Raw genomic sequence first — 14,801 nt, forward strand, 5'->3', positions numbered from 1 at the left:
GCATTTCAAAGATTACACTTTTGACTAAGTCCTGGAACGTATCTTAGAGAATCCAAACCATTCCCCAAGGATAAATAGGTAACCCTAACAACAATGGAAAGAAGAAAACTATTTTCATAAAACATTTCTGGAAAATGTGTGCATCATCTTGGGGACTTGCTAAGAAAGCATATTCCCCAGCTGTACCCCCAGCGATTCTGAGTCAGTACTCCGGAGTGGAGCCCAGGTGATTCTGATGCATGCTTGAGAGAAATACTATCAAATAATATGAGCAAAGAAAGCAAAAAAAAAAAAAAAAAAAAAATTCCTAATGTCAAAATATAATTTTAAATCTTTTTTTTCTTCTATTTTCCCAATTTTTAAGGTTACCTTCTTGCTGACAAGGGTCTTGAAAATAAATCTGTTGGGATCCTTTAAGTTCTCAGGGGTAGAACCATCCATTTGATAAATGAATGAATCATATATGTTAATTTAGGCAAGTGTGGCTACTACATAGCAATTAGCAAGCCATTGGAAGGCTTGCAATGGAGAAAATCAGCCACCAGAACATGTGACTACAGCCTACTGTTGTCCCTTCCAATTAGGGACAATGGGTCAGCCTGTAGTAATATCCCCCACGCTAATTAACTCTCTTTGGGCAAAACAATCATTATATGTCGGCCTGCTAAGAGGGGCACTCACCTTGCATGGGTGGGGGTCTACCCCATAGGTTTCCAAAGTGTGAGCTTTCAGGAGTAAGTTAAATTCAGCAACTGGTGGGCTCTGGCCTCTAGAATCACACAAGAAAATGTCAGGTTGTTAATACAGAAGATTACAGAAACCTCAAGTCCCTTCATTCAATAAAATGGGATATCCTACACTAAAAAAAAAGAGAGAAATCCCTACGTAAATAATAATCAGTAACACTGGTCATCATTCCTCACCACAAGGAGCTCTTTGCTAAGGAATCAGAGCTCATGTTCCCTGGCTAATTGTTCCATAATAAACCTACATGTACTCCGAGAACTCCAGTGACCCGTACAGTTAATCATGGTTATCAAGTTACCAATAAGCAAAGCCTTGCAAATTCAATCTTAATGTGAAATTGAACTCAGCATCGGTTCTTTCCTACTCACTTCAAAAGATTATCTGGGGTAAAGAGCATTCCCTCTTGCTCAAGGTAGAATATGGGCAATTCTTGTATGCTACCAGAAAGCCTGAACAAAGCCATCCTCGTAGGAAGAACGGTCAACCATTCCACTGGAAAGCTCTGGATTTTGAAAGGAAATCTCAGCCACTAATCCCAGCTATGCCCTCCAGGGTGGTAAACAAGGTCCTGGCCTCAGTGAGGGGGGAAAGGGGCTGCAATAGAGAGGACTGTGAAGCCTTTGGGGGTTAACTTCCAAAGCAGGATCGTGCAGCATTTCAAAGACTACAATTTTGACTAAGTCTTGGAACATATCTTAGAGAATCCAAACCATTCCCCAAGGATAAATAGGTAACCCTAACAACCAAGAAGAGTGTGCCAAAGAAAACAACAGGAATTTGTTTTTATTTCCAAAATGTAGAATTACATTGTAGTATTAAATCTATTTCCACCCAAGCATCTCCCGATAGATGGATTCCCTCCTCACCCCCTCAAGAGTCATCATGCCTCTAAATCAAAACAGTATGCCATCTACCTTCTCCCTAAAGCCTTTTGAGATCTTCTCTTTACCCTGAGTGACTGAAATTTCACTAGAATAGGTCTGAGGAGTGTCTTTATTTACTTATCATGATCAGCACTGTGGAGACACTTTTAATCCGACGACTCATATTTTTCCATGGCTCTTTGATTCTTCTCTTCCCAACCTCTGTCCTCACCCCCAACCATTCTTTCTTTCTCTCTCCTCTCCTTTGACAGGCCCAAGTAAATGGATCTTGAAACCCCTAGGTCTGTCCTCCATACCTTATAACCTTTGTTTCATTCTCTAAATCTATCTTTTTGTACTACATTTTGAATTTTCTTTTCAAGATTTTATTTGTCGGGAGGGTGGGGGGAATAGAGCACAAGCAGGGGGAGTGGCAGGCAGAGGGAGAAGCAGGCTCTCCGCTGAGCAAGGAGCCCAACACAGGACTCAATCCCAGAACCCTGGGATCATGACCAGAGCTGAAAACAGATGCTTAACCGACTGAGCCACCCAGGCATCCCTTTTCTGAATTATTTCTTAATTCGGACTTCCAGCTTACTAATGTAATCTTCAGCTGTGTGCATCCTGCTTTTCTTCCCATTTCTGAGGTTTGTTTTTTTTAAATACCAGTTAAATATTTTACTTCCAACATATCTATTTGGCTCTTGAAATAGCTACCTGTTCCTATTTCATGCAATAAATTCCTCTTAAGCCTCTGAGGAAATCCCACTTTGTTTCCTTTAAAGTCCAGTACTGTTTGCTGTTAATGCTGCTTTCTTGGTGAGGGTTCTTTGGTTTGCTGAGTCAGAATCTCACATTCATAGAGTTGATGTTTTCTTAAGTGATTCATGGATGGACATTTTTTTAATCTGATGTTATCTGTTTAATGCAGTGGTCTCCAGAGGTTTGTAGGGAAGAAGTGGGTGGTGGGGCATGCCATCTGGGAGGAGTGTATGTTAGTAACTTGATTTTAAACTGAAGCTGAAGATTATAATTCTTCTGGGTTTGCCCACACACACAGGGTATCTCCAGCTCAAGCCTGCTGTTGCCCACGAGGAACCAGAGAAAGAGGTCAAAGCTACACAACTGAGCCAAATGCAGTTGCCCACTCACCATGATGGCGGCCCTGTGTATCTATTGCCTGAAGCGCTCAGAATCACTCCTACCCTACGTATGTGTTTAACCTGGATTTGCTCCATCTGTTTCCCATCTTCCAGACTCATTGGTAGACTTCAGATCCAAAAATGGTATTCTTTCCTAGATCTGCTTTCTAGTACTTTTTCCATTATCTATAGGGCCTTGGAGAAGGAAGACAGCCATATGTGCTACCTTTTTCTTTTTTTAAAAAGAATAATTTTTAATCCATCCTTTACAGAACGTATTTCTGAGGGATTAACGCAAACACCTGCTTTAAGAAAATAAAGTCTTTCTAAAGCCTTTGGGCTTTCCTCTTTAGCCTTAGTGTTCTAAAGTTTCACTGTGATATATATAAAGGCAACATCTCTATTTATTCATTCTGATCAGCACTCTATGGGCCCCTTCAAAACAATTTCTAATTTCTTTGATTCTTTTTTCAAGTCACAGTCAATATTATATCTCTTCTTGATACCATAACAACAGGTTCAAAAAAGTCACCAACTATATTAATGGGAAAGGGAAAAGGGATTTTTTGAGTCTTCTCAATACATACAAGAATTTCTCCATAGCTCTCTTAAGTTCTAGGAGTAATATCTTACCTTTCACTGAAAAATACATTATTAAATCCAAATATTGGATGCTATTTCCCTCCCCGTCACGTTTTCACTCACTCACCCATGCATTCATAGCACCCCCTGACGAGGGACAAAGCACAGAGCTGAGCTGTCCAGCATGTTACTAAGCAGCACCCCCACTCTGGTGACCCTCAGTGAAGACTTCAGCCTAACAACCCAGATGGGGCCAAAGGGAACCAGGACCGGAGCCAAAGCAGTTCAAGCCATTAGCCCTGCTCCAGGCTCATTCTCCTGCTTGACATGAAAGGGCTTCACTCTGGAGAGCTGGCCATTCTCCCTGGTGGTTAAAGTGTTAGCACCTTTGTATAAGCTGCACAGTGTTTATTCTTAAAATCCCAGTTTGGTTTTAAAGCTCACCCCTCTTTTGTATTCGGTCTGGGAACAAGTTAATCATGAAAGGTTGTCATTTGGAAGTTCATGATGGAAAGTGAGTAAGTTCTGCTCGCCTGGGTGGTCTGACCACATTCTTGTCCTTTGTAAATCCGATAGGCATCTAGTTTCTAATCGTAAACACTCAACCACAGATGGCAGCAGGTGTGGGGCCACACAGCTCCAGAGGATGTGCCATTAAACTCAAAGACCTCTGTTCATCGGGATATCTCATTCAGGGAGGGAAGCGAAGCGGTGAGCCCCAGTGCGGGAAAAGATTTCGGTAACATGTACAATCAAGAAAAGGACTTCTATGTAGAATTTTAAAAAAAAAACTCCTATAAATCAAAAACAATACAATTTTTAAAATCTATATATAACTCAGAAGAAAAATCAGCACAAGACATACATAGGCACCTCATAAGATATCCAAATAGCATACAACTGTGTGAAAATGCGCTTAACCCCTTTATGATCAGGAAAATGCAAATTAAACCTATGAGAAATCATTTCTACGTCCATTTAAATAGTTAAAATTTAAAACATAGTACCAAGCGTTTGTGAGGACTTGTGGCAAAAGCAACTCTTACACTGCTGGTGGAGCAGCAGTGTGGTACAACTATCTGGGAAACTGGCATTATCTACAAAAGTTCAACATGTTTATCCTATAATATGACGATTCCATTAGTAGTTCCATATGCAACAGAAACTTGTGCGAGTGGCACCAAGAAATATATAGAATTTTCATAGTAGTGCCTTTGTAGTAGCAAAAAATAGGAAACTCAAATGTCTACCAACAGGAGAATGGATATACAATGGAATGCTATATGGCCACGAAACTGAATGAACTAAAGCTACACACGAGATGGGTGACTATCACAAAAATGAAACTGAACAGAAGCAGACAGATATAAGTGAATACACACTGAATGAATTCAGTTTATACGGCTTTCAAAAATGAGTAAAACACAACTAATGTGTTAAAAGTCAGAGATGTGATCACCTTTGGGGAGGAGGGAGAAGGTAAATATTGAGAAGGGGCAGGAGAGAAGCTTCTGGGGTGTTACCAATTCTCTCTGACTTGGGTGGTAGTTACCCACATGCTTGCTTTGTAATAATTCATCAAGCTTTATGTTTATGTTTTGTACAATTTTCTGAATCTGTTATACTTCAACTTTTAAGAGCTTAACAGAAAAGAATAAAGGTTATGAAGCACTGGGGACCCTCAAGTATTGTTGGTATGAATGTAAGCTGGGGCAACCCCATTAGCAAACAAGCTATCACTTCCTAGAAAAGCTCACACTCTATGGCCCTCCAAATTCCTAGGCTAGGAACTCCTTTACATACACTCCCATGAGAATTATTCAAGAAGCCTAGAAATAACCCAAATGCCCATGAGCAGAATGGATACATAAAATGTGACATGTTTGCATCATAGAATATTAGTTACACCGAAGCACAAACGAGGACCTATGGCTATACGTATCCATGTGGAAGAACCTCAAACACGATGTTGGCCGGGGGCGGGGGCGGGGGGAGTGAGATGCAAGAATAGAGTATGATTCCATTTATATGAAAGTCAAAAACATGCAAAAACAAAGCAATGCATTATTTAGTGATATATATGAAGTACATTTACAAAAGCAAAATGAGAGAATGAATAACCCCAAATTCAGAATAGCGCAGAGGAGGGAAGAAGGTGATCTGGGAGGGGCGCACAGGAGACTTTAGAGCATCTGATGATACTCTAATTCATAAGCAGATCCAGGGGGTCATGGGCGTTTTTTCAACTATACTTTAAATTACACATATGTTGTATATACTCATATATATTTGCAGTAATTAAAAGAGGAACAATTCCTTTTGAATAAAAGAATTATTGGATAAAATATTGTACAGTCCAAAAGCACTGCTGTACTAAACAGAATTGGTCAGGAACCTCATAGATATGCATGCAGGGCCACTTTTTACTAAGCTCTACTGTTCTGAGCAATACATAATCATTTATGTTGTCCAAGCAATGGGAAGATTCATAAAGGAGGACTTCTTATCCTCCTTTTGTAGATGAGGATTCTGACACTCAGAAAGGAAAAGTAACTTGCTCAAAGTTACTTGGCTAGTAAATGCAGAAATGGGGTTCAAATCCAAGTCTGCTTGGTTCCAAAGCACATCTCAGTGCCTGCGCCACCATCACTACCAACATGATATGGTCCAGAGCCATGTGAGTGCCCTCCTACGTGCCATGGCCGAGCATGTCAAAATGACATGGTTTCCTTCAGTTCTTAGAGAGAGCCTCTTTCAAATTCTAAACATTGCTTCTTATTGGTGATGAGGCAATCCACCCCAGGTGCCTGATAGTCAGACTTGATGGGAGAGCAGCGAGGTCTCAATTTTAATCTAGGTCAGAGATCCCCAGACTAAAGCCTGCAGGCTGAATCCCGACCACTGCCAGGTTTCGCACAGCCCTTGAGCTAAGATTGGTTTTTCCATTTTTAAATGGTTTAAAACAATCGAACAAAGAATGGTAATGCCATGACCATGAAAATTATATGACATTCAAATTTCAGGACCAGTAAATTCTTATTGGAACACAGCCACACCCATCTGTTTGCATACTGCCTATGGATGCGGTCATACTCCAAAGGCAAGACTGATTAATTGCAACAGAAATCCTATGTTCTGCACAGCCTAAAGTATTTACTAAGTGGCCTAGTGTAGAAAAAGTTTGCTGAGCCCTGAGCTAGGAACTGCACACAGGAATGGAGAACTGCTAAATCTAAAGTTCCTTGATTCCAAAAAATGAAGATAAAAATAGTACCTACCATGAAGATTTGGTGTATACAGTAAGCAGCTGACAGATGAAAAGCCATTAGACTAGTGCCTGGCACAGAGCATGGTCTCTCCTCACCCTCAGAATGGCATCTGTTCCCCTGCTAGCCCTGCATGTGACTAAAATTAGAATTATGACAGTGGGGGAAATGTCAGGAAGCATGTCAAGATAGTCACAGCAAAACAAAGACCCCTCTTTAAAATAAAAGTCCTCAAATTGGTATCCTTTGCTTTGGGTTTGACTGCAGATCTCCAACAGCTAAGCACTGAAAAGACTTCATCTAAGAAGTCACACACAGAGAAAGGCTAACTGCAAATATTCAGAGTAGGAAAATGGTTCAAAACCAATGGAGGAAAGATGGAGACCCTAATGGCACTAGAAACTGAGTCTCCCTGACTCACCAAGGAAGGAAGCATTTAATGATCAGGTTTTCAAGAAGACACTAAGGCCAACTAAACTTTTTTGTTTGCCCCCTCAGATCTCCCATTGGACGTTTGTTTCTGGCAAAAACTCTGGTAATGGAAGGTAATGATTTTCTATCCCTTAAATCTTGCATCAGGAGCTGTTCTACTAAGATTAACAGTGTCTCTAACGAGACATTTAGATGTAAAGACCAGTGATTAGTTGAATTCTTTAAGAGCTAACAATTCTTTAAAAATATGCTTCTCTGGGCACCTGGGTGGCTCAGTTGGTTGAGCGACTGCCTTTGGCTCAGGTCATGATCCTGGAGTCCCGGGATCGAGTCCCGCATCGGGCTCCCTGCTCAGCAGGGAGTCTGCTTCTCCCTCTGGCCCTCTTCCCTCTCATGCTCTCTCTCATCCTCTCTCTCTCAAATAAATAAATAAAATCTTTAAAAAAATATGCTTTTCTAATAAATTAGGTGAGGTCGAGTAATCACGTCCCCCTTCTGCCTATCTGGTATTCTTTTTGCCAAAAGGAACACTCTTTTATTGATCCTCCCTTAGCATATCACTACATAGACTACAAAAATGTACAGCATCCTAAGAATGAGGGCAAATTATTAGTATACATTAATTGTGCATATCATCAATGTACATTAATTAAATAAGGTGTGCGTCTTGCCAGCAAGGACCTGGATTGCTTAGAGCACGGTTGGCAGGAAAGGGTGGATTTAGCTCCACCTAATCCATTTGGGTCTTTGCGTTGCAGAATTAAACTCAGCAAAGTAGAACTCTCAACCTGAGTTAGGTTAGGTTTTGCTGTAACTTGGTTGCAACTTTGCTTAGATTTAGCTTAGTTGCAACTCTAGTTAGAGTTTACTCACCACTGGCTTCAAATGCTTGAGAATGCTCTCGGAACTTACCCTTCAGCAGGGCTTGGGATCTTAGCACCCATTAGACTCTGGAAAGTTCTCTATGCTTTACAGCCTTGCTCTCAACTTTTTGAGCTTCAGGGAGACTCCTTTGCTCTCCAGCCCCGTCTCTGGCTCTCAGCACTCCAGAAGGACCTCCTTGTGGTCCTTTCCCTGCTGTTGGCAAGAGCTACCCTAACCCTGGCTAAAAGTCTGGAGGGCCTCCAAGGAATTTCACTCAGCTCTCCGGCCCCGTCTGACTTTTTCCCTCTTCTCTTGGTGAAGGCCTAGGGCCAAATGGAGGTGGGAAAGTGCAATTCACTCTGCAGCTGGAGTCTCTGAGATCCCAGCCAGTTAAGTCAGCCCACTCATGGCCATGGAAAGCTGGCCGAAGATTTGGCCAGTTCCCCTTGACCCTACCTATGACATATTCGTTGCCCTCCTCCCACACCATCAGAAGTGAAAGCAAGTGCAGGTCTCCACTGTCCTAGGAAGGACATTCTGGATTTCGGTATTTAGGTTTCTTTGCTCTCAGACTGGTTTCAAAACTATGATTTTGTAGTTTATGTAGCTTGTTGTGTTACCTTGGTGTTGGGGGAGATGAATGTCTCAGGCTTTTCTACATCCTAACTAGGAGAGTCTCCAGTCTGTCACTTCTAATTGTTTAGAGAGGAACAGGATCTCTTACAAACGCCTTGGGGACCATTAGGAACTAGCCCTATGAGAGCATTAGATAGAACACTTCTAATCCGGGTAACTGCCATGCTATGAGGGAGACGATGGTAATGGCCTGAGGCCAGACAAGGACAAGTCTTGCAGGAGAGCAGTCACTTAGGAAGATGTCAGAGCACTGTATAGGAAAACACAGGTTTCAGGTCAAGGTCTATTGCTTCCTAATTGTAGGGCCTTGGATAAATTAATTTCTCAGGCATCTGATCCTTACTGGTCCAAGAAGGTGGTCCCAAACTCAATACCAATGGAGGCAAGAAGGTTAACCGGCCAAGCAGGGATGGTGGCAATTTGGAGAGCAAATGAATCTCTTACAGAGCACTGTGGCTTAGCTCCAGCTGTGTGTTGCCACATAGGGGAAGGCCTAGTGTTACCAAATCTCCTAGGTGCAAGAAAAGCTGGGACTTTCTGGCAACTGATTCCATTTTTTAAAAACTTATTTGGCCCAAAGAACATATATCTGGGTCGCAATGTAATTCAACAACTGTCACTTTATAACCCCTGCTTTGGACTCTAAGAGTCCTGTAAGAGTAATAATTGGGTGTCAAGTTTTTGGCTTGTGGCTAGTGACCTCTGGATATGCAAAGCCTCCAGGTGGTAGTTGTAGCTGTGTATGACTAATAAAAATTAGGAAGTAAATTAATTGTTACTTTGTGAGTATTGTTTTTTAGATAAAATCTTTGAAAGCATGAGGTCATGGGGGAGTATAGATGATGAAGGGGCTCCCAGCTTGGTGGTAAAGCAGTTGAAGATCAGTGGGCTAGGTCACTCAATACTTCCACAGTTCCTGACCCAGAGTTGCCTTTTAATAATTACTTGTTACATGAATAGATGAACAAATGGATGTATGCATGAATCATGAATGGGTGCATGGATGGATGGACAGACAGATGCATGGATGAATCATAGATGGGTATGTGGATGGAGAGAGGGTTGGATGGATGGATATACTGTTATAAGTTCACCTAAAGTTCAAAAAGTTTTTGACTATGCATGTATTAAGTCATGGCTGATTCAAGCTATCAATACTATCCCTCCCTCTTTCTTCAAAGCCATGCTGCACTTTGGTGACATTGCTCTTTCTCCTTTCAAGTCACTGTAGCCAGATTTTACCTGTGTAACAGCGTTGATGGCTTGGGTGCATACATGAGTTGCCCCTGGCCCAACCCTCCCCAGAAATGTCCTTGACTCCAGGCCACATAATACAACGATTCAGTTTTTATAGGAGGAACATGTGATGCCAAGTAATTCCCTCTTCCAATTCCTATGCCAAATAACAACAGAGAATGGAAATGGATTTGATAACCCACCAGGGAGAGAGATTCTGGGGTTTTAAAATGAGAGACTCGATGGGACACTTGGGTGGCTCAGTCAGCTAAGCATCTGACTTTGGCTCAGGTCATGATTCTAGGGTCCTGGGATCGTGGGGCTCCTTGCTCAGCAGGGAGCCTGCTTCTCCCTCTGCCTGCCCTTCCCCCTGCTTGTGCTCTCGCTCTCTGACAAAAATAAAATCTTTAAAAAAATAAAATAAAATGAGAGACTTGAGAAGGGAAAGGACACATGAAGGGGGGAGTGGAAATGATGGAAAGCACATCTCCAGAAAGATTAGAAGTTGTAAAGTAATCTGATCTTTCCCATTTTCCTATCACATAATAAACACTCTTCCCCAAACTGCACAAAAACATTTCCCAAGGGGGCTCTTGTGATCTGTTCATCAGAAGCACAGGTAGAGGGTATTTATCATAGCAGGTCACTTATCTCTAGGAAAGCCAGACATTTTTGAAACTATATATTCCTGCCAGGATGCACATGATTTACAGAGAATGTGAATCTTGAGAAATAAAAAAAGAAAATGATTCTGTTTGAAGCCCACTCAGTATCATTATTGTTTCCAGCACAAGCCTCACTGCATCAGATCATTATGATGGCAGCTAATTGGATGATTTTTCTGCTCTTTAAGGGCAAAGAATAAAATCAAGACCACTTCACCACCAAGTGAGATTTTTGAATATTTGACAGCTGATGACCTGTGCCTGAAGCTAGTCCAAATGTCTTTGCCACTAATGAGAAACCTGACAAACTGGTATTGAGAGAACTTGCTGAGTAAAAACTCTAGGATCACCTTCAGAGAAGCCTCGTTCCTGATAGTGAAATCACTCATATTCTTGATCTTCAACCCCCTCTGGGCACCCTCAGAACTAATGGAAAGGGGATTCCCTTCCAACCCACATGGCCGTGATTAAAGCTGTCTGGAAAACAGTAACCAGGACAGTCAAAAATAAGAGAATGGTCACATCCCTAGGGATTGTTGGCAACAGCCTCTTCCAGCCACCAGAGGGCTCTGGAAGGAGAAATAACCTATTTCTAAGCCATCCCCATGCTAGGACCTCATCTCTGGTACCAAATTCAAATGAAATCTGTAAATTATAAGATTCTCCCTTATACACGGTCTTAAAAACAAATATGGCTCTTTTGTCTTAAAATTATCTACAGATGCAGGCAGTGAAGCAGAAATTAATTCCAGACCTGCTCTGCCATGTGTCTAGAAGTCCACAAACTAGAACCCACAGGTCAAATCTGGCCCATCATCTGTTTTGTCAATCAAGTTCCATGAATTGTAGCCCACTAATTTAGGTGTTGCCTTTGTCTTCTTTTGCTCTACAAAAACAGAGCTAAGTGGTTGCAATAGAGACTATGCGGCCCAGAAAGCCAATATAGATAGAAAGATAGATAGTAGATAGATGATAGATAGATAGATGATAGATATACAGATAAATGGATATATAGATACAGATAGTATATCATCTACGCTGATCTAGAAGAATCATTCAGCCTCAGTGAGTTTTCGCACTAACATCTATTCGATAATGCAAATCATACATCCCCACATCTTCTAGTTTACAGGATATTAGAAGACCCAACGATGCCTCTATAAAATCTTTCTGAATAAAGCACTTTCACTGCACACCTATCAGAGTGACCAAAATCAAGACCACCGAAAATGCCAAAGGCTGGTGAGGATGTACAGGGACAAGAGAAACTCTCATTCATTGCTGGTGGGAATGCAGCCACTTTGGAAGACAGTTTGAGGATTTCTTTTGAAACTAAACATACTCTCACGGTACAATCCAGCAACTGTGTCCCTTGGTATTTGTCAAAGAAGTTGAAAATTTATGTCTACACAAAAGGCCTGCACATGAATGTTTATAGCAGCCTTATTTCATAATTGCCAAAGCTTGGAAGCATCCAAGATGTCCTTCAGTAGGTGAGTGGATAAACTGTGGAACATTCCGGCAATGGAATATTATTCAGCAAGGAATGAGCTACGGATGAAAACACATAGAGAGACTTTATATACATTTTGGCTAAGTGAAAGAAGAGAATCTGAAAAGGCTGCATACTATAGGATTCTAATGACATGATATTCTGCCAAAGGCAAAACTATGGAGACAGTTAAAAGATCAGTGTTTGCCAGTGGTTGTGGCAGAGGGAGAGAGGAACAGGCAGAGCAGAGAGGATTTTTAGGGCAGTGAAACCATTCTGCATGATACTATAATGGTGGATACATGTCATTATACTATTGTCCATAGAATGTACAACACCCAGAGTGAACCCTAAGGCAAACTATGGATTGTGGGTGATAATGATGTGTCAGGGTCAGTTAATCAATTGCAACAAATGCACCACTCTGGTGGGGATGTTGATAACGGGAGAGGCTATGCAGGGAGAATAGGGGAAATCTCTGTACCTTCCACTTGATTTTGCTGTGAATCTAAAAAATAAAGTTTTGGGGGGCACCTAGGTGGCTCAGTCAGTTAAGCATCTGCCTTCGGGTCAGATGTAGGGTCCTGGGATCAAGCCCCACATCGGGCTCTCTGCTCAGCAGGGAGTCTTTGCCTCTGCTCCTCCCTCTTGTGCTCTCCCTCTCTCTCCCAAATAAATTTTTTAAAGTTTTTTAATAAAAAAGGTTAATTAAAAAGGTCTATTAGTTAATGAGATTGCAAGGGTCATTAAGAGCTGTTTGCCAGCTATCTCCAATTTTCATCTTCCTTGCCATTAGGTAGAATCATGTGACTCGTTATGGCCACAATGGTTAAGTGGAAGTGACAAGTGTTACTTCCAAGCTGAAGCAAGAACTTCCAGAACTCTCTTTTCCCTCTGGCTCAACAACTGGCAAATTCAAACCTGTCAGTGTCCTGAGTGACAGTGGTGAGCAGAGACTTCCACCTGACATCTGGTAGACACATAGCAGAACAAACAATAAGCCTCGCTTATTCTAAACACTGAAATTTGGGGGTTGTTTCCTCAGTAAAATCTAGTTTTTCATGACTAATATAAAGATGATTGATAACTATGTTATTACATTTATAAAACTGTCACTTCTCCCTACCCTACCCTCCTGTTCAGATGGCACATTTGAGGAAGCAAAGTTGGCCCAACCATAAATTCTAAACTTCATTTACAAATCTCTTAACACCTAAAGGAATCTAAGTTGACGGAAATTCTAACTATACTCTTGGTCTTCTATTTTCAAGCACCTCAAAATTCCAGGGAGTCTCTCTTTCTTCCCCCTAAAGAACTTCCTTATTCATGGCTGTCTATCATGCCATCTTCGTTCTATCTTCAAGCACCGTGTAGCCTCCCAGAGAGAGAGGTTCTTCTTCCTCCCTGGCTACTTTTTTCCCCAAGAATCACAGCTTTAGTCCCTTCCTCAGAAATCACAGAGGAGGGGCACCTGGGTGGTTCAGTTGTTAAGCATCCGCCTTCGGCTCAGGTCATGATCCCAGGGTCCTGGGATCGAGCCCCGCATCGGGCTCCCTGCTCCGCGGGAAGCCTGCCTCTCCCTCTCCCACTCCCCCTGCTTGTGTTCCTTCTCCTGCTGTGTCTCTCTCTGTCAAATAAATAAATAAAATATTTTAAAAAAAAGAAAGAAAGAAAGAAAGCACAGAGGAGAGCAATTCCAATCAAATTAAAAGGCAGAAGAAAGTTTGTGAACCCACACAGGGAAGTATGTTTATCTCACTGTAAATCATCATCACCATTCCTGCTATAATTTGTGTCGTGCCTGCCATCTCTTGTTTCCTTTCTCCACTGGTTCAGAAACCAGGCATGAAGCAGGAGGTTAAGTTTTGGGGCCTCTCAAACCCCAACAAAGGCCAGCTGAATCCTCTCAGGTAGTTTCTCTGACAACGGTTCAATGATCACACATTATCCCTTTGTTGTGTGGGAGGGTCATGTGTGCTGGGATGACCTTGGAGAGTAAGATGGTATCACCTTGGTACAGACGCATATGGTTCTCTTCCATCTACAACTCCTTCCTGACACTGTTGGGTTGGCAAAGCAATCCAACCAAAGGTCCAATTTCCCACACCAGAAAAGTCAACACTTTCACAACCTGCATGCAAAGGGCCCACTGAACCCCCAGAGTAACCTCAGACTCTATGGCAGGTTTCCAACCAATTCTAGAAAATCTCTCCCCCCTCTGCACTGTCAGCTTGTTCTGCTCTTTCTTATCTTCCCATCCAAACCTATAATCTCTCTCTGCTGCACTGATGCAGAAGGAAAGGCACAACTACTTGAGGATGAGCAAAAATTCAGAGGAAAATACCCTCTGCACCTCTCCATGCAATGTCACATAATTTCTGGCTGTTTTGTCCTTCAACATATAATTCTGACTTCTTCACAGGAGCTTTCTGGATGTTACAAATGCACAGTGCTCCAGAACAGCCCAGCTTTGATCAAGCCATGGCATTCACATCCAAGATCTATAACCCATGGCTGACTGATGACCACCCTGCTCTCCCTGGTGTAGGACGACGACCTTCAGGGTTATCAACAAAGGCAGGTGTGGGCACGAGGTCCAACCTACAGCTTTCTGATTATAAAAACCAATGGGGGGGGGGGCGCGGAGCAAAATGGCGGAGGAGTAGGAGACCTGAATTTCGTCTGGTCTCAGGAATTCAGCTGAATAGGGATCAAACCATTCTGAACACCTACGAACTCAATAGGAGATCAAAGAAGAGAGTAGCAACAACTCTCTGAACAGAGAAGCGACCACTTACTGGAAGGTAGGACGTGCGGAGAAGTGAATCCGAGGCAATATTCGGGAGGATAGACGGTGGGGGAGGGGGCCTCCGTCG

At 42.2% G+C, this 14,801-nt stretch overlaps 1 protein-coding gene across 1 annotated transcript in view; it reads right to left on the reverse strand.

Annotated features, from left to right (window-relative positions):
• Positions 1-14,801, reverse strand: part of FRMD3 (FERM domain containing 3) — a 296,525-nt gene that overhangs the window by 76,407 nt on the left and 205,317 nt on the right. The window contains exon 7 of the mRNA XM_028122279.2: positions 682-769. Coding sequence (XP_027978080.1) covers positions 682-769 — 88 coding nt within the window. The remainder of the gene's footprint in view (positions 1-681; positions 770-14,801) is intronic.

This window comes from Eumetopias jubatus, unplaced genomic scaffold (assembly GCF_037043125.1).
Source record: "Eumetopias jubatus isolate StellerSeaLion01/CBP00866 unplaced genomic scaffold, mEumJub1_p1.0 scaffold_15, whole genome shotgun sequence".
Taxonomy (NCBI): domain Eukaryota; kingdom Metazoa; phylum Chordata; class Mammalia; order Carnivora; family Otariidae; genus Eumetopias; species Eumetopias jubatus.